This window comes from Brachypodium distachyon, chromosome 4 (genome assembly GCF_000005505.3).
Source record: "Brachypodium distachyon strain Bd21 chromosome 4, Brachypodium_distachyon_v3.0, whole genome shotgun sequence".
Taxonomy (NCBI): Eukaryota; Viridiplantae; Streptophyta; class Magnoliopsida; order Poales; family Poaceae; genus Brachypodium; species Brachypodium distachyon.
The window spans coordinates 16921117-16943088 of record NC_016134.3 but is presented as its reverse complement, the minus strand read 5'-3'; the positions used below and the strand labels follow the sequence as shown (position 1 = coordinate 16943088).

The 21972-nt window shown below is 44.7% G+C and overlaps 2 protein-coding genes across 2 annotated transcripts; both read right to left on the bottom strand.

The window, feature by feature from the left end:
* Positions 1 to 289: 289 nt before the first annotated feature.
* LOC100846742 (receptor-like protein EIX1) lies at positions 290 to 2854 on the bottom strand. Its single transcript, XM_014902321.2, has 2 exons — positions 2837 to 2854; positions 290 to 1759 (listed from the first exon to the last, which is right to left on the bottom strand). The coding sequence occupies exons 1-2, from the start codon at positions 2852 to 2854 to the stop codon at positions 431 to 433; spliced, it is 1347 nt and encodes a 448-aa protein (XP_014757807.1). The 3' UTR covers positions 290 to 430.
* Positions 2781 to 6656, bottom strand: LOC100836286 (cell division cycle-associated protein 7). The gene is made up of 6 exons (XM_014902008.2): positions 6166 to 6656; positions 5238 to 5474; positions 4773 to 4856; positions 3976 to 4105; positions 3245 to 3822; positions 2781 to 3047 (listed from the first exon to the last, which is right to left on the bottom strand). The coding sequence occupies exons 1-6, from the start codon at positions 6540 to 6542 to the stop codon at positions 3041 to 3043; spliced, it is 1413 nt and encodes a 470-aa protein (XP_014757494.1). The 5' UTR covers positions 6543 to 6656; the 3' UTR covers positions 2781 to 3040.
* Between the last annotated feature and the right edge of the window lie 15316 nt (positions 6657 to 21972).

The window sequence follows — 21972 nt, the reverse complement described above, 5'->3', positions numbered from 1 at the left end:
AAACGGATGTTGGATAAATCCACGAGCTCTAAACTTTCGGACTTGCACATAGACCCTGGAATATGTCCTGACAGAGCATTGTTTGGGATTGAGAAATGGGTGAGGTTTCTCGGCAACAGAGGAATTTCACCTGTTAGTCGGTTTGCATCTAGATAGAGATAATTCAGTGACATGAATTCCATATTTTTAGGCAAAGCTTCCAAGGATTTGGTTGTAGGACATGTCAAAAAATGTGGCATTTGAAAGTGCTGTGGAGAACCAGTGTGGGAGCTCATCCGTTAAACCTGTGTTTGATATATCAATAGAATGAACATTGACCAAACGTTGAAGCCAAGAAGGAAACTGAGGACCCATCTGGCAAGATGCAAAATATGCGGTCTCTAGTTTCAAGAGGGGTAGACGATCAGGATCTACCGCGATCTCCAAGGGATTATAAGATATCCATGTATTTTAAGCTCGTTAAACCAGAGAAGTGTTCTTCCGTGATGACACCTGTCAAGTTGTTGTCTCCCAGGTATAGGGAAGTCAAACTACTGAGCATACTGATCTCAGAGGGCACATGTCCAATCAAATGGTTACCGGAGAGGTCGAGGGTCACCAAGCTGGTTAATTGACCAATTCCAGCTGGTATCGTTCCAATGATATTGTTTCCCCTCAAATCCAGTTCCCGCAATTTGCTGGAGTGCCGTAAGCTTTCATATAGCTCAGTCATGTTCCCATACGAGAGACTGTATCTAAGATTCAGAACTTCCAAATTGCATAAGTTCCTCAACAAGTTTGGCGTCATGATGGCCATCTGGTTGTTGTATGAAAAATCAAAGACTTGGAGGGACTTCATTCGTCCCAGTGTGTTTGGAAATTGACCATACAAGTTGTTGTATCCAAGGTAGAGGTGCTTGAGACTAGTCAAATTCCAAAACCAACAAGATTCGGAAAGGTGATGAAAATCGTTGCCGCTAAGATCGAGCTTCTCGAGTTTTGTAAGGTTCAAGTGTGGGAGTTGTTGGCTTGTATTTTGGAGTGAGCAATATGAAAGCGAGAGAACTTCCAAAGAAGGAATCATATTCACGGTATGAGGCCAATCATGTACCTTGCTGAGATTTTCCCCGTTCATGTTAAGATGGCATAGCAAAGGTAGACGTGTTAACCATGAAAGATCTCTCGGTTTCTCACTATATGTATCAGATAGGTCGAGATACTGGAGCTTAGAGAGGTTACCGAGCTGAGGATGCAGCGTGCGCTCGAATCGGATGCCGGAGAGGTTCAGATATCTCAAGTTCTTGAGGGAGCTCAACAACTTTGGCGAATGACCACCCCTTGGGAAATGCAGCCCCGAATTCCAGCCGAGATCAAGGTGCTCCAGATGCTCCAAAGAAAACAGCGACAGACTTATCTGGCCACTCAAAGTAGCCTCAAAAGGATCGTCATACCACTCACTTCCAACTCCAAGTCGAAGACCAAGGACATGGCCAGTACGGTTGCTGCACCGGACACCCCTCCATCGGCAGCAGTCGTCGCCTCGCCGCCACGAGGTGAGCCGGCCCAAAAGGTCTCTGACGCCTCGTTTGAACGCCAGCAGAGCGTCACGCTCCTGGCGGTGGGGCTGGCACCACTGCCGGCAAAGGTGCTTGCCGTTGTTAGCACAAGGAGGAGGAGCAGGAGCTTGGTTGTGGGATTGGGATGCATGGTCTGTGGTTTGTCTTGTGCAGTCGCCACAGGTTAGGCTCTTGCGTGTTTGGGCTGTCCGTGATCGTGAATACTGAACGTAAGCAGTTAGGAACCTTGATTTTATACTAGTGATACAGTAATACTTGCCGTGAGTCGTGTGTTGTTTGGGAAAGAGTGCACGGCTGCCGCGGACGCCGTACGTGAGCCGTCGGGCCGGCCACCGGCGGTCGCTGCCGCGCCGGACACGTCGGCATAAAATTGCACTGAAGCTCACGCTACGACCAATTGCTCGTCGTCCAGATCACACACATTAATTCATGATGTACAAGTACGTGTGTGATGTGAGTGTAGTTGAACATTTTTTTAGCATTTGTTTTCTCAGAAATTGGACAGTTAATTCTTTCAGGTAAGAATGGAAACCTCAAATGTTGCATGTTACGTGAACACCGCCCAAATTGTTTGCTCTTGCGACTAGTGGAAGTTCAAGCTTAGCCCCACTAAACTAGCAAAAGTGATCTAAATCTGTCAGGGATTTGCCGTACATATTTGGCCTACATGGATTTGTCGTACAACAATCTGTCAGGAAGAATACCACCAGGATCACAACTCGACACCCTCTACGCTGAACGCCAAGGTGCGTATAATGGCAACATTTACCTTTGTGGACTTTTTCTTCCAAGGAATTGTCCAGCAGGAGATAATTCAACAAAGCAGTTGCTGATCACTAGAGAAGTTCACAGTTCTTCTGTACCATGCCCTTCAAGAAAACATGGACACTTGCCTATTTCCGGCTCTTGGACAACAGGACAAGGTGTACGGCAAACTATATATGAATCATCTTTGTCGCAGCCTCGCAGGGACAAGGTTGGCACAGTAGACAATTGGAAATGGGAAGCTTGTCTAGAACAGCAACTGCAATGGAGACAGGTTACAAAGCACAGATAGTAGCAACTGCAATGAATAATCTAGTTATGCTTTTAAGTTATGTAGTATGTACACCGTCTTTAATGTAACAAAATGAAATGTTTATTAATTGGTAACAAAATGAATTGTTTTAGACAGGAGCAAGTGGATCAGAATATTTTGGATCTCAGTAGAAAAGCACAACAACGAAGAACTGGACATTCAGCAGATATGCCATTCCGATCAATTAGAGTATCCAGGTTACAGCAAACAGGAGGGCCATAGCAAATTCACACCATATACAACCATCATTGCTTAAGCTGCAGCACAACTTTGCAAAAGGGTGAAGCACCACAATTACCTACTGGAACTAAATGGCGACGATCGAACCAAAAGACACCATGAACCTTGGGTCGGTACAAGGTAATAGCATAGCAAAAGGAGTTGTGCTGCTCATAAGGTCAAGTCTTCATGACTTGGCGGACCGGGACCGCAGTCTGCTTGCTTAAGCTGCAGTGCAACTTTGCAAAAGGGTGGAGCACCACCATTACATATTACATACTGGAACTAAATGACGACGATCAAACCAACAGACACCATGAACCTTGGGTCGGTACAAGGTAATAGCATAGCAAAAGGAGTTGTGCTGCTCATAAGGTCAAGTCTTCATGACTTGGCAGACCGGGACCGCAGTCTGCTTGCGACACAGTCGGGGCTTCGTTCGACCAGCTTCCTCTTCTTTCGCTCAGGCTTAGATGGAGTGACGCAGCCAATGTCCTGGCTAGCCTGACATTCCAGAGAATCAGATGTCACCGACTCACTTTTCCCGTCATCCTTGCAGATATCAGTAATCTTCACTAGGGCCTTGGCTTCATCTTTGACTGCTGACTTTTCGTTTCCTTCATTGTGGTCAATTTCACCAACCTCATTCATCACTTCGCTGCTCAAGTCAGCATCCTTGCAGACATCAGTAATCTTCCCTAGGGCCTTGGCTTCATCTTTGGCTGCTGGCTTTTCGTTTCCTTTATTCTGGTCATTTGCACCAACATCATTCATCACTTTGCTGCTCAAGTCAGCATCCTTCAGTCCCTCCTTGACAACTGGAGCATGCTCAGAAACAGACGAGGTTTCTGACTTGGAAGAAGGCAACTCGTTTGAGGAGTAAGCTGAGCTTGAATCCCCTGAGGTAGCTGATGATCGCTGTGTTTCAATGAGGTAATGTGCCACAGATTTGTACCCAAGCCTGACAACCTGCAGTATAGAACAAGCAATGCTTGCTTTAGAGCTGTTGGAGAAACAAGCCACAGTATGAACATTCAAAACTATAACTAACGTTCATGGAATTTTTTTTAATTCAAATGACATTTCTTGTACTTGTTGACGGATGTGCTGCAGTATTTGTACCTTCCGATACGCATTGCCAGTAGGAAACCATCCTTTCTTAGTTCTACAGATACTGCAATTGCAAATGCCACGACAAACTGGACAGGTCCAATTGGGATTGCTGTTAGCTTCTAGCACATTCTCACCATACCTGCATTAGTTAAAAAATGTCAGCCCAAAAAATGATAACCAAATGAAAAAAAAAATGAAGAGCCTTAGGGGGATAATAAAGCAGAGCTGGGTTGGTAGCTTCAAAGTTTAGATATAGTAACAAAATAGAGTGGAAGTGATAGATATATGTCAGGGGATGTCTCCACAGAATTCAAGATAAAATACCGAGCCCTTTACGTTTGCATGCCACAGCTTTCAAAAATTCACGAATCCAATTTCATAACTTAAACATTAGAAATTACATTATATAAACAAACTGCAAGTCAGAAGACCTTTCATTTTTGTGTTCATGTAACTTGAATAGTACCAACCTTTTTGTTAAACACGCAAATAAAAACTTGTATAGCCCCCTCTCACAGGTCATGCATTATCGTCCTTAAACATTTTAGTGACAAAGATGCAGTGTCCACAATACATTAATGTAAGATAATAATAGATTGCCAAAACAACTAGCGTTGAACATTTAAGTAGCAAAGATGGTGGAAACAGAAGTATGTCCACAAAACATTAATGCGCACATAGTCCTAGATTGCCAGATCAGTAACAAACATGCAGGAAAAAAGCACAGCTCACAGTAAAGGAATGAACGATTGAATGTTTCATTTCCCCTAGTAGAAAACCAATGTTAAATTGTTGAAAAAACTCACCTCATGTACAAACAATCTCCACAGAACTGCCCTTGGACAATCTGGCATTTGCAGCACCTTGTATGATGACCCAAAGTTTTCTGTCTGTATCATGGAAGCATAATTTATGTCGAGATTAAACATAGATGACAAACAGTAAAAATGTTACTAACAGTTATACATCATGCATCTTAAGCAATGTTCTACATCTTATACAAAATTCATACATCCTAAGGATAACAATAACACGGAGTCAGCCAGATAAAATAAAGAGAGAAGTTTAAAGTAAATATGATTCTTATATAGAAGGTCCATGTGTTGCTATTTATGTTAGAACTTCAACTTGAAACTTCCATGTTTTTCTTTTTACTTTACTTTAAGATTATCATACGCCTTTTTCACCTTATATAAGAATCAGCAAACTGCAGATTTGTAAATGGCCTATCAAAGGAACCTGCACCAAACAGACTTTCAAGGAAAACTTACCGGCACTGATGACAGGTTTGGCCCCTCGCTTGATCATAGATGCGCTTACCGTCTTTGCCATAACCGTCAACAAAGAGAGTCCATGGTGTCTCACATGTACCTAAAAGTTTCTCATGCTCTTCAGTGTAAACTTCTTCCTTGCATCCTTCCTCAATTGAGAAAGAACTTCCACCTTCAAGATCCTTCTCCACTTTTGTGCGAATTTCAACATAGCTAACTGGCTCCACATCCTTCAACCTAAATTAAACATGATTCCAAACAACAAAGATCCACATCACTATCACAAAAGGGGCTCTGCAATAAAGGTTTGTGACTGAAGGAAATGAATATCAGTTTATTAACCAACTAGACTGAAATTAATCATCGTATAGACATGAAGGGTTATTCAAGAGAAAGACAGAAAATGGAGACAACACTACTGAATATGAACTTGTGGCATGAATTCAATAAATATCCCATGAGAAAGCAATGCATCTTCAAGAAACTAAGAAATGGTGTTATAACAATTTTAGACGGTAAGCAGTACTAAATGGGGAGAAAATACTACTACCAAAATTAGCAGTAAAAGTTAGACATTTAACACTGAAACAAGACTTTCAAGAAGGTTAAAGTATGAAGCAATAAGAGATACAGTATTTGATTTAATGCCACGCAGTACTTTATGCAGTAGTTTACCCTTTGATAAGATGTCCAGTGTTAAAGTCATATTATTAATAAATCATATGCAAGAAACGAAACACCAAGGATTACTTGAGGATATGTGCATGTAATTATAGATGCACAAATACTAAACTGCACAAAAGGGGCAATGCTTACGGTATGATGCATCCATAGTCAACCTATAAACAGGAGTAGTTCCCGCAAGAATCCAAAGCCCCAGGAAACAGACAATAGAAGGTTCGGCGGGGAACAAGATTCGCTGCAAAACCTGAGGGACCGGCGCGTGGGCGTCGGGTTGGCGGGCTTCATCCTGGGAGCGGCACCGTCGGATCCCGGCGTCTCCGGCTTCCGCTGCCAGCGGCGGCGCCCGCTAGGGGTAGCGGACTGGTTGAAGCGGGTGGCGAGGTCGAGCAGGCCCAGCTGCTGCATGCGCTCCATGTTCTCCCGGATCCTCGCCTCCCTCTCCCGTTCGTAGCTCTCCGCCGCCGCCGCCAGCGGGGACACCGGCGACGGGCTCCTCGGCGGCGGCTCCTCCTCCGCCGCCTTCGCCTCCGAAGTCAGCGGGACCTTCGGCGGCCGGCCGCGACGCTTCGGCAGCGCCGCGGCCAAGGGATCCGTGGTGGCCGTGGCCCTGGTGCTCACCATGGCTCCTTCCGGCGGCGATTGAGGGTTTCTCTCTCTCTTCCCCGGGTTGGTGTGGCGGCGAGGTTTTGGGGGGAAAATGGGGAAGAGGGGGAAGAAGGCCGCGAAACCCAACGGTTAGATTTGTGTATTTGTGCCAGTGCGCGATGCGGCGGTTTTAAAGGCCGACTCACCGCGTGCGGTGACGACATCGCTCATCTACCCTGGCAGATGCAAAGGTGAGCGTTGCGAACCTAGTTCTAAGAATGGCAGGTGGGCTCAAACAGAATCTTCGAAGGAAGCTTGGGCCACCTGTCAGTGAAGGTGGGTTGATACGGCTGAGTTGAAAGTTACGGCGCACGTGGTGGTAGTGGAGAATGGAGAGTGGATGCACGCCTTCGCGGGATGCGGTGACAGGGCAGAGCCAGTAGAGGGACTTATGCCTGGCCCACATGCCAGGGTAGGCAATGATGTGTGCTTCGGGAAATTGTTTCTGGGATTGGCCAAAAGTCTCGCCAATACCTACTGTGTAAATGGGAGGGCTCAAGGGCTACAGCGTTTTGAACGTTTGAATTTCGAATTCAATTGTTACCATATTTTATTAGCTCCTTGTTTGGACGTTTTTCCTTCTAATTTTGTGAGTGCGTGGTGAGACGTTTAATGGCTCGTTCTTTCTTTCCAAAAAATGAATGGCTCGTTTGTGAAATCTGCTGCCCTAATCAAATTGTTTCAGAACTAGATAGGACAGTTGTTGAACCGTGTCTAGTGGTATGGTCTTTTTCGAGTCAGGTCTTCTCCGAGTCCACCATCTAAAAAAAGGGCTCCTGCGAGTCGCTTTAATGCAAAGGACTATAATGATTTTAAAAAAAAATAGAGAATTACAAAACATATGAACAATCATGTGGTTAATCCTAACAGAGTACAAAAGGAAGTTGTAGTTAATACTAAAATTTCTGCTGAACGTAGTAGAATGTAAAATATCAATCCATAGAAATTCGGGGCTCCCTTCCGTTCCGTGTGTTGTCCATATTAAGTGACTTAAATTTGGCTAAATATGAATATATCCATATGCAAAATGCATCTAGATACATGGCGATATATCCGGTGAAAACTCCCATTCAGCGAAAACTTGAAAACTTCTGTGATAGGCCACTGGATCCCAAGCGTAGGGCTCAGATCAGAGGTGGGATTCCCACCGGCCACTTAAAGATGTTTTACAGAAACCTCCTTGCCCTTTCCTCCACTTCACGTAACGATTCATCTGGAAAACGAACGACTGGAGAAATTGATATGTCGCGAGGAGAAATCGATCGCTATGGATCCTCGCCTTCCTCCGTGCGTCGACGCCGGCTCTCCGCTGACCGTCTTCCTTCCCTCTCTGACGCCACCCACGGAGTTGCGCCCTCACCCAGGCCCTCAATCTGCCACGTCCGGCATCCTGTGCCCTCTGCCCGTGATTCCCCGCCCCGCGCAGGCCACCGGCAGCAGCGCTCGCCAGACGCCGGCCGTGATGCCTCGTCCTCATGTGGTCATCCTCTGGTCCTGTACTGCCGTGATGTAGGAGATTGAACAAGATTATTCAAACTGGGAGAAGACTAAGCATTGCAAAGGTCAAGAGAGTTGGGTATAACCTGCCATCTGGAATCGATTGATGATACCAGAATGAGATGTGAGCACCATTTCCCAGAGAGCAAACTATAGAGTACTGTACAATTGCAAGATAAGGTGCAAGAGCTTTGCAATTCAACAACATAATATTGTACAATTTTATAGACTGCTGGTGCCTGGATCAGAAGATTATTACACCCGTAATTTAAATCTGTACAACAGCAATACGAGAACAAAAGGCTGGACTATACATCCACCGTTGGAATACAGCAAAACAAATTTCTTCAGGGTGCCTTTCTTCAGTTACAGAGAACAGCATGGGAGGTCGCCGACGGGAAAACAGCAGGGGCCGTCGCCCGTCGCGGAGAAGATGACGGACGCCGTCACGTTAGGGCTCTAGGGGCGGAGGTACTCGTCGCTGCAGTAGTTGCAGCGCCGGCGGGTGGGGATCGAAGTCGCCGGAGGGACAGACCCGACGCTCGGGTACGGACGCGAAGGAGCAGGTCGCCGTCGGGTGGGGGATCGGAGTTGCGGTCACGGAGGCGGCCTTCGGCGTCGCGGAGGAGGATGGTGCTGGCGGCTCCGCCGGCGCTGGGGAGGCGGCTGCGTCGCTAGGGCCAGACGGATCGAAGACGATTCATCCTTTCTTCTTCCTTGTTCGGTGAATCTTTTTTCTAAGAAAAAGGTAAATGGCAGGGGGTTTTCCATAAAGGTGTTTAAGTGAAATGAGGGAATCCCACTTTTGATCTGACCCCTACATTTTTGATCTAACGGCCCATGACAGAAGTGTTCGGGTTTTCATTAGCCGGGAGTTTTCGCTGGATACGTCGTCTAGATACATGTAATAGAAATTCATTTAAAATGGGACAGAGGAAGCATAAAACAACAGCATAACCTTATTATATCTTATTTAGCGCCAATTAAACCCATCAATATCTAGCACGCATGCAATCCAATCGTTGGCTGTCCGGTCATTCCTGCACCAAACATAAGCACGAGCGCACGATGGCTATGAGTAAATAATGCAGATAACCATTCATTTGGCTCCTATCATTTGGAACTAGAATCATGAAATTCATTATAGATCAAAACCACCTGGCTCAAACGGTCCCAGAGCTCCAATTGCTTTAGATAGACATGGTCTAGCTTGGGTTCGTTCACGGCCCAATCTGCCTATCTTGCTCTCTTTGAAGTAAAGATGGGCATGTTGGGTGCGGACATGGTTTAAAACTCCAAGGCGCCAACAAAATGCAAAATCTTCGATTGGCTTGCTTGCCGTGGTCGATGTTGGATAGTTGACCGTCTCCAGCGCCACGGTTTGGATCACCCCGAGAGATGCCCTTTTATGTGATCAAGATCAAGAAGACATCTCCCACCTGCTCGTGGGATGCATGTGTGGTGGTGAGGAAAATCTGTACTAAGATTCTTCGGCGATGGGGTCTTAGCAGTTGGACTCCTGTTGCTGGTTTGGAGCTCACGGATTTGTGGTCTTCAATCCTCTTGGTTGGCAAGCCCTGAAGTGCTTTTGCGACAACTTCCACCCTAGTGCTTTGGTCCATCTGGAAAGCCAGGAACAGGGGCGTCTTTGATGGAGTCTCCATGGATGTGCTGGACATCCTCTCGAGTATATGTATAGAGGCCCAAGCTTGGTATAGCGCTAATCTTATTGGTGGGACTGGGATATGTAGCTTTTCGGTGGAATGGTGTGAGAGAACTATTGATTGTAACAGCCCCTCTAAGGGTTTCTAGCTGCATCGTAACATACTCCTTGAATCTGATACACCTGATTGGGTGTATTCTAGAAAAAAGAAATTCATTATAGATAACACAAACCAACTTATTTGCCTAATATAGAATTGGGTACATGAATTCATTTGAAATTTCATAGTCACATCTATACCTAATCCCAATTTCTCTCTAAAAGACATCATTTATCTGAAATTGTCTATGATTCAACTGTCACAAATAGCCAAATCAATTATCTCACAATGGAAACCAGTACATATACCAGGGAGGCCTGGGCCTTGGGCCTAAAGTCTATATGGACCTAAAAGCTATACTAACTTATACATATACACTTAACACCCCCCCCCCCCTCAAATTCAAGGCGAATCTGAAACATTGAGTTTGAGAATATGAAGATGATGTTGTTCTCTGGTTTGGGGCTTTGTGAAGAAATCTGCCACTTGAAGCTCCGAGGGGACATATTGAAGACGGATGGTTGATTGTTGACAGTGTGAGCGGGTAAAAGAGGCATCCACACCGATATGCTTGGTTAGCTCATGCTTGACAGGATCATTTGCAATCTGAATAGCAGATGTACTATCACAAAGAACATTTGTGGGTGCATCACACGAGACTCCTAGATCAGCTAGTAGCCACCGAAGCCATACAATCTCCGATGTGACAGTGGCAATGGCACGAAGTTCAGCTTCAGCACTAGAACGAGACACAGCTGTTTGTTTCTTAGACTTCCATGCAATGAGAGAAGTGCCAAGAAAGAGGCAATAGCCAGTGACAAACGACGGTCAAGTGGATCACTCGCCCAAGTTGAGTCTGTGTAAGCATGAAGCTGAAGCTGGTTAGAGCGAGCATAGAATAATTTGCGTGATGATGTCCCCCTCAAATACCGAAGAACACGAAGCAAGTGGCCATAGTGAGCTGAGGTAGGGGCACTAACAAACTGACTGAGAATGTGAACAACATGAGTAATGTCTGGTCGAGTCACAGTGAGGTACACAAGGCTGCCTACAAGATGACGATACCGAGAGGGATCCTCAAGGGGAATACCATCAGTGGGGCGCAATTGCAGATGTAGCTCCATAGGTGTAGTAGCAGTACGTGTATCAGTAAGACCTGAGCGCGAGATCAAATCTTGAGTATAGCGATGCCAAGAGAGATAGTAACCGTCATCAGTACGGTCAAGCTCAATTCCGAGAAAGTATCTAAGAGACCCCAAATCTGACATCTTGAATTGCTCACTCAGCTTTTTCTTAACAAAAGCAATGTACTCCTGATCATCTCCAGTGATCAACATATCGTCCACATAGAGCAGAAGTAAAGTTCGACCACGGTCAGATGTATGAGTGAAAAGTGCAGGGTCATGCTCACTGGAAGAGAAGCCTGCAGCTTGAACCACATAACCGAATTGCTCAAACCAAGCACAAGGGGCTTGTTTGAGCCCATAGAGAGCCTTTCGAAGACGACAAACATGACCAGATGGGCCTTCAACACCATGAGGTGGTTGCATATAGACTACCTCATGTAGATCCCCATGCAGGAAAGCATTTTTTACATCCATCTGAGATAATTTCCATGACCGAGCTGCAGCCACAGCAATCAGTGTGCGGACAAAGGTCATATGAGCAACAGGAGCAAAAGTCTCATCATAGTCTCTTCCATGAGTTTGCTGAAAACCTCTAGCAACAAGTCGAGCCTTATAGCACTCAACAGAACCATCTAACTTGGCTTTTACCTTGTATACCCATTTGCATGTGATAGGGACTGTCCGAGGAGGTAATGGTACTAGATCCCATGTACCAGTACTCTCGAGGGCTGCAAGCTCCTCAGACATAGCCAACTGCCACTCAGGCAACATGACAGCCTCCTGATAATTGCTAGGCTCACTGACCGCACCTACACAGAAATCATTTTTGTATCTGTTTGGAAGCTCAAGGGAGGAACGGTCACGAAGAGCATACCTGCTTGTTTGAGAGGAATCCTTAGTGCAAGGATCAGTAGTAATGGCCTTAGGAGTAGAGGACAAAGGAATTGATGACTGAGCATCATGAGATGCTCCGGGACGACGACTGTAAACAAAAGGAAAAGAATCTAAAAGTGGTGGAGCTGATGGAGGTGGTGAGGAGTGTGATTGCAAAGGGGAGTCTCGTGGTGAAGGTGGGTCTGGAGGTGAACCGGGAGATGATTGATCAGACTCATCTGGAGAGAAGATAGGTGGAAGAGAAAGAAAGGAGGTGGAGGATGGTGATTTAGTGGAAGAGGAATAGAAGAAGGGTTGATCCTCAACAAAACTGACATCACGAGAAAAGAGAATACGACGAGCCGAAGGGTCATAACAACAATACACCTTATGCTCAAGACTATATCCAAGAAAAACACACTGAACAGACTGGGCAGTTAACTTGGTACGCTCATGAGGTGCTAACAGAACATAGCATGTACAACCGAAAACACGAAGATGATCATACGTGGGAGGAGAACCAAACAAAACTTCACTAGGACACTTGCCCTGAAGACGAGAAGAGGGCTAGATGTTTATGAGATACACATCCGTGGAGATAGCTTCACCTCAGAAATGAGTAGGGACAAAAGAAGAAATCATAAGTGTACGAGCTGTCTCAATTATATGGCGATGCTTACGCTCAGCAACACCATTCTGAGCATGAGCACTAGGACAAGAGAGCTGAGGAAGGGTACCTTTAGAAGAAAGGAACTCACGAAAAGCTGTAGACAAATATCCCCCCCCCCCCCCGAGTCAGAGCGAAAAACACGAATAGCACTAGAAAACTGAGTATGGACCATCCGTGTAAAAGCCTGATATATAGAAATCAACTGGGAACGATGTTTCATAAAATAAACCCAAGTATATCGAGAGTGATCATCAATAAATATGACATAATGTTTGTGACCACCCTTTGAGACAAATGGGGAGGGACCCCATACATCAGAGTGCACTAAATCCAAAGGGCAACTGTGCTGGAAGGATATGGAAGTTGTATCTGTGTCCCTAGTTTACAACCCTTGCAATGGAAACCAGCATCTACAGGCACACGACCCAAAACACCTTGCTGAACAAGACTAGATAAGTGGGAACCACATAGATGACCTAAATGATGATGCCACTGGGCAAAAGAAAACGACGCAGCGGATCTCGATATTGAGGTAGATGAAATAGATGGTGCAGAAGTTGAAGGAAGGTGGAGATTGTCAAGTTCGTAGAGGGATGTGGGTCCTCTACGGCGACGGCCAGTACCAATGAACCTTTTGCTCTGAAGATCATGCACATAACAAGAGGTTTTGTTAAAACCAACGAAGTAGTCCATATCAGCAATTTGACCAACAGACATAAGACTCATGGAACAAAAGAAATGTCAAGAACTGAAAACTTGGATGTGCAAAGAGAACCCTGACGAGCGACAGAACAAGGTGTACCATCAGCGGTATGAACAGAGGCACCATTTTTAACTGGGTGGCATGACACAAGTTGGGAACGATCAGAGGTGACATGAAAAGAAGCTCCCGAATCAAGCACCCAAGGCTGAGTAACACAAGAAGCTGACTGAGAAGCAGCAGACACAGAGGCACTCGATGCTGGATGGTGTGGCTCAGCGATCACAACAGCAGAAGATTTCTTAGCAAGTGGGTGACGATATTGTTGTTGGACAGGAAACTTCTTACAATATTCAGCCAACAACTGTGGGTGAAGAGCAAAACATCCATCAGCTGTATGCCCAGACTTCTTGCGGTGAGAACATACCATAAGAGAAAAACAGCTATCAGCTGTGTGTCCAGTCTTCTTACAATGAGGACAGACAATTCCTGAAGAAGAACCTCTGAACAAACCTCGAGGAGCTGCAAGAACACTATTGTGAGTCACATGAGTAGTGGTTGATGATGAGGCAAGGGAGCGAAGACGAGTCTCCTCAGCAATCAAACTAGCAAGTGCTTCATCCAAAGAAGGAGGTGTAGGACGACCAAGCAGCTGTGTGCGATTATTCTCAAATTCCTGTCGGAGCCTCATCACAAACTGAAACATGAAGGACTGTGCTTCATAGTTCTCCTTGGCCAAACAAGCCTCACATCCAGATTGACTCTTTGGAGTCATTGACATAAGTTGGCTAGTGATGCGAGTAAAAGCTCCATAATAGTCCTCTATGGACATGTCTTGCTGCTGCTGAAGGTTGTGCAAGTTTTGCAACAAAGAGAACTGAAGTGCTCCACTAGGTTGAAGTGCTCCACTAGGTTGAAGGTACTTCCAAATTTCTTTTGCAGTTGAGTGATGCTCAAGACTCAGCCTGAGAGGAGGAGCAACATTTAGAATCAAAGCATCCATGACCTTAGCATCTATCTTTTTCCATGCCTTTCTCATGGCTTCATCCTCCTTTGCATCAGGAGGATCATCAGTGAGATGGTCATCATAACCAACATCCCTGATAATAGTCCTGACCGAAAAAGCCCACTCCCTGTAGTTGGAGCCATCAAGTTTGATATCTGTGTTGAAAATTGGACCATCTTTTGCCATGTTCACTAGCACAAATGACAACAGCAGACACTTCCTTCTGCCTCCAAGGAGAGGTAGCACAGCAGCAGGCCAACAACTGAGACAAATCAAGATCCTTTGGATGTTCAATAACAAAGAGGAACAACCACTGCCAATCCCCTCCTCAAATCGAGCAGCAACAAAAAACACAAGCAAGGAATCCCCTTCTCAAATCGAGCAGCAACAACAAGAAGGGAAGAACAGCTACCTCACTGCCTCCAAGGAGAGGTAGCACAGCAGCAGCAGCAATAGATCGGAGAGGAGCAGCAGCAGCAAACCCCTCCTATTCTCCACGAAACAGAGCAGCAGCAGGGGGCAGACCGCAAGCACCAGTCCCCTCCTACTCTCTGCTGAGGCAGAGCAGCAGGAGGACGAGGAAAGAGAGCAGCAGCAGCAGCGAAGGATGGTGGTGGCCGCCGCCGGCGATGAGATAGATGATGGCTAGGGTTAGGGATTTGGCTGCCCTAGCTCTGATACCATGTCACAAATAGCCAAATCAATTATCTCACAATGAAAACCAGTACATATACTAGGAAGGCCTGGGCCTTGGGCCTAAAGTCTATATGGACCTAAAAGCTATACTGATTTATACATATACACTTAACATCAACAACATGTGGCAAACAACCATGATTTTTGAAATTCAAATTCAACCAAATAAAATCTGGTCAAAATGTTAACTAATACAGTATCGTTTATACCAAATGAAATGTGGGCTACCAAACGAGCTGTAAGAGTAATTAGTGAGTAACAAAAAGAAACGAACAACATTTTCAAACTGTTGCATCCTATGTGGCATATAACTTTATAAAGTCCCTTGCAACAGTTTTTTTACCTTCGCCGGTATTCTCAATTTCCATAGTTTCCTCCATATCGGATGCACCTGCGCCGTTCCTGTAGCATGGACATGATGCAATTTTTCCCCATGATGATTTTCCCATGCCACGAGATATGCCTGTTTCTTTTTTTTGAGAGAAGGTGTGTAAATTAATCAAGAGACAAGTTGCATACAATCATTCGTAATCTGGCGCATCATGCAGGACGGCACAGAGTTACATAACACACCTCCAACGCACACCTTACTACAGAAACTAGCGAGCTCATGGGCTACAGAGTTGTTCTCTCTCTTGGTGAAAAGAAAACGGATACTACGATCAGAAGTGGTGAAACGAAGGATGTCACCCACAACTAAACAGGAAGCAGAACGGTTCTGTGAGGGGGAAGTGAGGGCCTGAATCAAAGAAATACAATCGCTTTCAACAATAATGGGAGCAGAGGAGTGCTGCCTCGCAATCTTGAGGCCTTGCAGGCAGGCAATGCCCTCCGCCATCTCAGCAGAAGGACAATGGTTGATCACATCCCAGGCCGTGACAATAATAGAACCATGTTCATCACGAAGAACCGCACCCCAAGTACCTGATCTGAAGCTATGTTGAAAGCTGGCATCCACATTGAGCTTATTCCATCCTGTTTCAGGGGGTTTCCAGGCTGAAGGAAGCACAATTTTAACTGTTGCTGGAATCACAGGTTGTACACCAATGCTTGTCTTACCTTTGGGATCTGGTTCAAGAACTTTATTCTTGATCAACCACATGGAGTCGGCATAGCTGAAGAGGAATTGAGCGGAGGCTTCCACCGAGGCATTACCTTTGGCGAAAATGATGTCATTACGCAGGTGCCATGCACGCCACCAGAGGAATAACTGTTTTGAGCGGCAGCCAATATCCACCTGATCAAGGAGGATTAGCATCCAGTCGCTGCCCGAGTAGCGAAGGTGAGAATCAGGCGGCAAAATCCAGCCCTTCCGGATGCTATCTCTCAACGCTTTGGCCTTAGTGCATTACATCACGGCATGGTAACCATCTTCAGGCTCCTGACCACAAATTGAGCAAATATCTGAAATATTTTTGAAACGGCGGTGACGATTGGTTTGCACAGCAAGAGAATTTGTGGCCAATTTCCATCCGAAAACCTTTATTTTAGGAGGAAACTGAGCCTTCCAGATTAAGTCCCAAAGCTTTCTTTGACCATCTGCCCAGCTCTAAGTTTAGAGTGAGTTTGTAAGCACTACGGACAGTAAAAACTCCAGATTTTTCATGATGCCAAGCTATGACGTCCTCCCCGGGATGTTCGGGGATACGAATATTTAGGATTTCATCCACATCAAAACTATGGAACAAGTTTCGAATTAGCGGCTCTTTCCAAACCCTGTTGTCCTGATCAATAAGGTCAGCCACCCGACGTAGCCTGGACCGACCTGTATTATCGGAGGCTTTGAGGTTACCCCATGGGATCCAATTATCTGTCCAAATCTGCACTTTGCTGCCATTACCAATCCTCCAAATCAGACCCCTTTTAAGCAACTCAAGCCCATGCATGATTCCCTGCCAGAAGACTGAAGTGTTTTTTACAAAGGCTGTGTCAGTAAGTTCACCATGTGGGAAATATTTTGCTTTGAGAAGGCGGGCACAGAGAGAGTCTGGGATCGTCAATAAACGCCAAGCTTGTCGAGCTAATAAAGCTTGATTGAAAAGACGCATATCTCTAAAGCCAATGCTGTCGTACAGTTTTGGTTTGATCATCTTGTCCCAGCCCATCCAGTGCACCTTTTTCTGATTTGTTTCGTCGCCCCACCAAAAGTCACGAGACAAATGAGATATGTCATCACAAAGGTTAGCAGAAAATTTGGAAATACTCATAGCATAGGTCGGGATTGCGTGTATGACAGATTGACCTCTTTGCCGGCGCTAGACAAGTATTTTTGAGACCAGTCGGAACATCGTTTCGTAATTTTATCTTTGATGGACCGAAACTTCCCATCCTTCATTCGTCCCTCAGGAACTGGCAATCCCAGATAATTTTCCTCGAAGCTTGAAGATTGAACACCAAGAATATTCATCACCACATTTGTATTATGCAGGCTGCACTTGTTACCCAGCATGATGGTACATTTGTTTGGACTGAGCCTCTGTCCTGTAGCCTTTTCATAGCAGTTCAGTAAATGTTTGATCTTGTGAGCTTGGTCAGGATTTGCTTTAAAAAACAACAGGTAGTCATCCGCAAAAAGCAAGTGGGAAATACCCGGGCTTCCACGACAGATATGTAGTTCATTGATGTGCCCGCTGTTAATTTCATTTTGCAGCAGAGAGAGACCCTCGGCCACCAATAAGAAGAGATATGGTGAGAGTGGAACACCTTGTCGCAATCCTCTGGATGGTTGGAAGGCCGGAAGCATATTCCCATTTAGCCGAATACGGTACTGGACTGTTTTGACACAGCACATAATCCAATTAATCCAAGTAGACGAGAAACCCAATCTGCTCATAGCTTGTTCCAAGAAAGACCAATCGACTCGATCATATGCCTTAGCGAGATCGAGTTTATAAGCACAATATTGACCTCTTGCATCCGGACTTTTCTGAATTGTGTTCAAACATTCAAAGGCAATGAGAGCATTGTCCGTGATCATCCTACCCGGGATAAAGGCGCTTTGTGTGGGTGAAATAATGTCTTGCAGGAGAGGGCGGAGTTTGTTAACGAGGCACTTGGAAACCACTTTATAAATAACATTACACAGCCCGATCGGTCTGAAATCTTTCAAGTTAACCGGGTTCTTGCATTTTGGGATCAAAACAATAGTAGTGTCATTAACTCCTTCAGCTTTAGGCATAACTCCAGAACGGAAAAACTGTTTTACCGCCCGACAAATATCTTCCTTAATCATAGACCATTGCCTTTGGAAGAAGCGGGCTGGCATACCATCAGGGCCAGGCGCCTTCGAAGGGCCAATCTGAAACTGTGAAATCACAGGTGATGTGTAACATTGGCAAGTGTTTTAGGTGAAACATTAATGTAGATACTTTGGATAATATGGATACTTATATGATGACTTGTATCTTGTTTGGACTTAGTGCTTTGCTAGTGGTGTGTTGATCCATTAGTTTCTTATGTGAAAACATGGCGTGAGTTGTGTGGAACTTACCCTGAGTCAAGTCGCGGACTTGTGCTCGTACTGGTTATTTGTGTGTTCGTTTTCAGGTGTTGCCGGAGCTAGAGGAACGTGGTCGATGGCAAGATCGAGGGACGAAGCTTGGGAGAAGCTGAGGTCGATGATCAATGTCATGCGGACATTCGTGCGAAGGAACAATGAAAGTGAAGACTACGATGATCCGGGAGAGCACCGGTTTGTCGTACGTTGTTTATACCGGAGATGTACGGTATTGGAGATATTCGACACGTGATGGTCGAGTTTTGAAGACATCACAAGAAGAGTTGATTACATAGAGTGGCATCGACGTGAAGACATGTAGGTTCAGCCGTGGCTGGATGAGAGCTGTTTAAAGATTAAACAGTAGCGTCATCAAGATGGCGTCCGATGGAAAAGTGGTACACATGAAAGTTATGCGCGTCGTCCAGACGAACAACTTTGCTTTTGGAGTCATCTCAATACGAGGTCGTATGTGGGCCTCACGGGCAGAATAACGACCGGGACAGAGGAGTTCGTGTTGGATTCGGACTCGGTTTAGGGTCGCGAATTTTCCTTTATAAATAGAGGGCGTCCTAGCTAAGGTTTTAGCAAGTACGTGAGGGAACTCAGAGATTTAGATCTAGATCAATTCTTGGAGAGTTCTTGGATGCATGGTCGCATCTTTTGTAACCGATCGACATCGTTGCAATAAAAAGATTCGTCGACGGTGTCATCTCTGTTCTTCTCGGATCTTCATGGATTCTTCGTGCTAGATCTTTCTAACACTTTGCTGCAGGTTTACCACGAGATCAAGGAAAGATTGTGATTACTTCATCTTTCTTGTTATTCCTCGAAATCGATTATAGATTAATTCTCGTAACTTTCTGTCAGCTGTTACTGATTTGATCATATCTTTTGATTGGTAAGTCCAATTGAGCTGATTCTTCTTTCGTTGGTTAGATAATTTCGATACCTTTCTTTTACATACTCATACGTATTTTTTGTTTCATCCAATCAAAAGTTACGGCTGTTTTACTATCATGGACAGAAAGGTGATTTAGGGTTTGAACTTTGGGGAAAAGTTTTAATTTGCTTCCGCGCAATCATTCAACCCCCCCCCCCCTTCTGATTGTCTATCTCGATCTCACAGAAACATTGCAAAACTGATTTCATCATCCGAGAATTCCTTACATAAGTCCTCATTCATGCGAGCAGAAATCAAAGGCTGAAAGAGGTCTGTGATTTGTTGAGGCCGAACAGCAGTGTCGTGCATGTATAATTGCCGAAAGAAGTCCCTGGTTAAGCCTTCCATCTCCTGAATATTATCTGTCAAAGACCCATCCTCTCGAGTAAGCTTGCTGATTTTGTTTTTCTTTGCTCGCCAGGTAGCCTTGCGATGAAAAAACTTGTATTTCTGTCACCGGATTTGAGCCAGCCAACCCCGGACCGTTGATTCCAATATCTCTGCTCAAGATCATGTAGATCGTCAAGCTTTCTGCCCAGGTTTGCCGCTTCTTTATGGTCTGCCTCAGAGTTCCCTGCCTGAGCCGTAGCCAGCTTTTTTGTCACTTTAGCAATCTGTTTAGGAATATTTCCAATCGTGCGAGAGCTCCAGGTACGCATGTGTTGTAGAACACCTGACACATTTGTTGAGACGTCTCCCAGGTTCTGGGGCGAACGGTGTGCAGCCCAAGCGGTTTCGATTTCAGCATTGAAAGAGTCAACATGCTCCCAGTGGTTTTCATACCGGATATGAGTCGTACTTGTTGCTGTATGTTCAGTTGCCTGAAGTTTGATCAGGACATGATCAGATCCAGATGTTACAAGGTGACGTACCTGACAATTTGGGAAAATTTGAGACCATCTTGGGCAGGCGACAGCTCTGTCGAGGCGTACTCGCACCTTTCTCTGACCAATCTGCTTGTTGTCATAGGTCCACGGGATACCTTCAAAACCAAGATCAAACAAGTTACAGTGAGATATGATTTCTCTAAAATCTGACATCTGCTTGTTGTTACGCAGTCTCATAGAAAAATGTTCTTCTTGCCACATTGCCTCACCCGTCATGAACCAAGGGCCATCAAACATGGGTTTAATTATTCTCAAGACCTCCCACATGTGGTTTCGCATACGAGGTTGGGGCTCTCCATAAACTGGGATATGCCTGTTTCGTTTAAAGGCTACACCCCCTTGACAAAATTACACTTCCCAAGCAGTGTTTACAAGTATTTCTTTTACCGTCCTACCTACGTCTCATAATTATCCTAGGTCTGTTGTCATGTTCTGTATATCTTAATTAGTACTTAAAGAAATATAATTTAGAAACTATGGTGCACCTAAATAAAAACATAAATATTGCTAAGAATTTATCTCAGGCACAAAGAAAAGCAAAGCATAGAAGAATATGACTTCAAAATAAGAGATTGTTAGTAACTTGCACAAGACAAATCTAAATGTGATTTTTTGAGAAAAAGTAAAGCATAAGAATATGATTCCGAATTTTGTTTTTTTGTTTTTGTAGCTAATACAATGCTGATACTCAATAGTGCGTGAAAATCAATATTGTGTGATTTAAGATATAAGTTTTAGAGACCAACTTAATTCTCATGCCATCAGATTGGTTTATATGAGTTGGGTTCGTGAAGAAATGCGTCAATTAACTGTAACTCATATTTGAGTGCAATATTTCACCAACATATCTTTAGGAAAGGATGCTCTTATCTACCTAACCTTATGTTGGGCGCAACAAACATCTTGATTCATGTGGCTTACGATACAACCATGGTCGAGGCGATGGCACTGCAACGAGCTATCTTATTTGCACAAAGTCTGGGTAGCTCAAATCTGCTGATTAATTCCGGCAGCATTGAGGTGGTGAATGAAATGACCAGCGACACATGACCTTCGCCTGCAGAAGTCACCTATATCGATTGCATGGAGATTCTAATGGGATTTGAGAAAGTCATCATCGAGAAGTCTCAGAGAAGCTAATATCTTTGCTCCTGAGCCAGCTAGGGTCACAAGAGTTGATCCACCGAATGTTTGGTTGGATGAAACTCCTAGTTTTGTTTTACAATTTATCAACGTTGTGACTCTTGTTTATCGTAATAAAGCTAGCCTGATGGCATTCCCTAAAAAACAATAAATTGGGTGTAAGCTGATTCTTAAAGAAACAAATTAGTTGTATGTAAAGAAGGCATCGTTCATGTGAAAATCTCTATTAATTGAAAACTTTCAATCGTACACATTACATCTCAAATAAATGGTTCAGATAAAACAATCATTTTATGTTACCTTCGTGATATGAGATTTTCATAAAATACGTTTAAATGATTATTGGTTTTAATAGTCATGCAATATGTTTATTTAAGATCCGATAATTATGACTGAAAGTTTTATGGATACTCCCTCCGTCTCAAAACAACCGACGGATGTGATACATTCATATGAAAAAACCAAAAATAATAAAATACCCAAAAGTTTTATGATATCGGAGTACTGGTAACTGGGCCATGCACCTATCGGCAGCCCAGACCAGTAGCCGCCGTGCCTCAGGCCACAGCCCAGCCCGCCATCCTGAATCCCTACGCTATGCCGCT

Coding starts and splice junctions, on each gene's coding strand:
- LOC100836286 (XM_014902008.2), bottom strand. CDS start 6,542: ATGGTGAGCACCAGGGCCACGGCCACCACGGATCCCTTGGCCGCGGCG. Junction 5,475..6,165: donor CCCACGCGCCGGTCCCTCAG/GTTTTGCAGCGA, acceptor TGTTTAATTTAG/GTTGAAGGATGTGGAGCCAG. Junction 4,857..5,237: donor CAAACCTGTCATCAGTGCCG/GTAAGTTTTCCT, acceptor TCCATGATACAG/ACAGAAAACTTTGGGTCATC.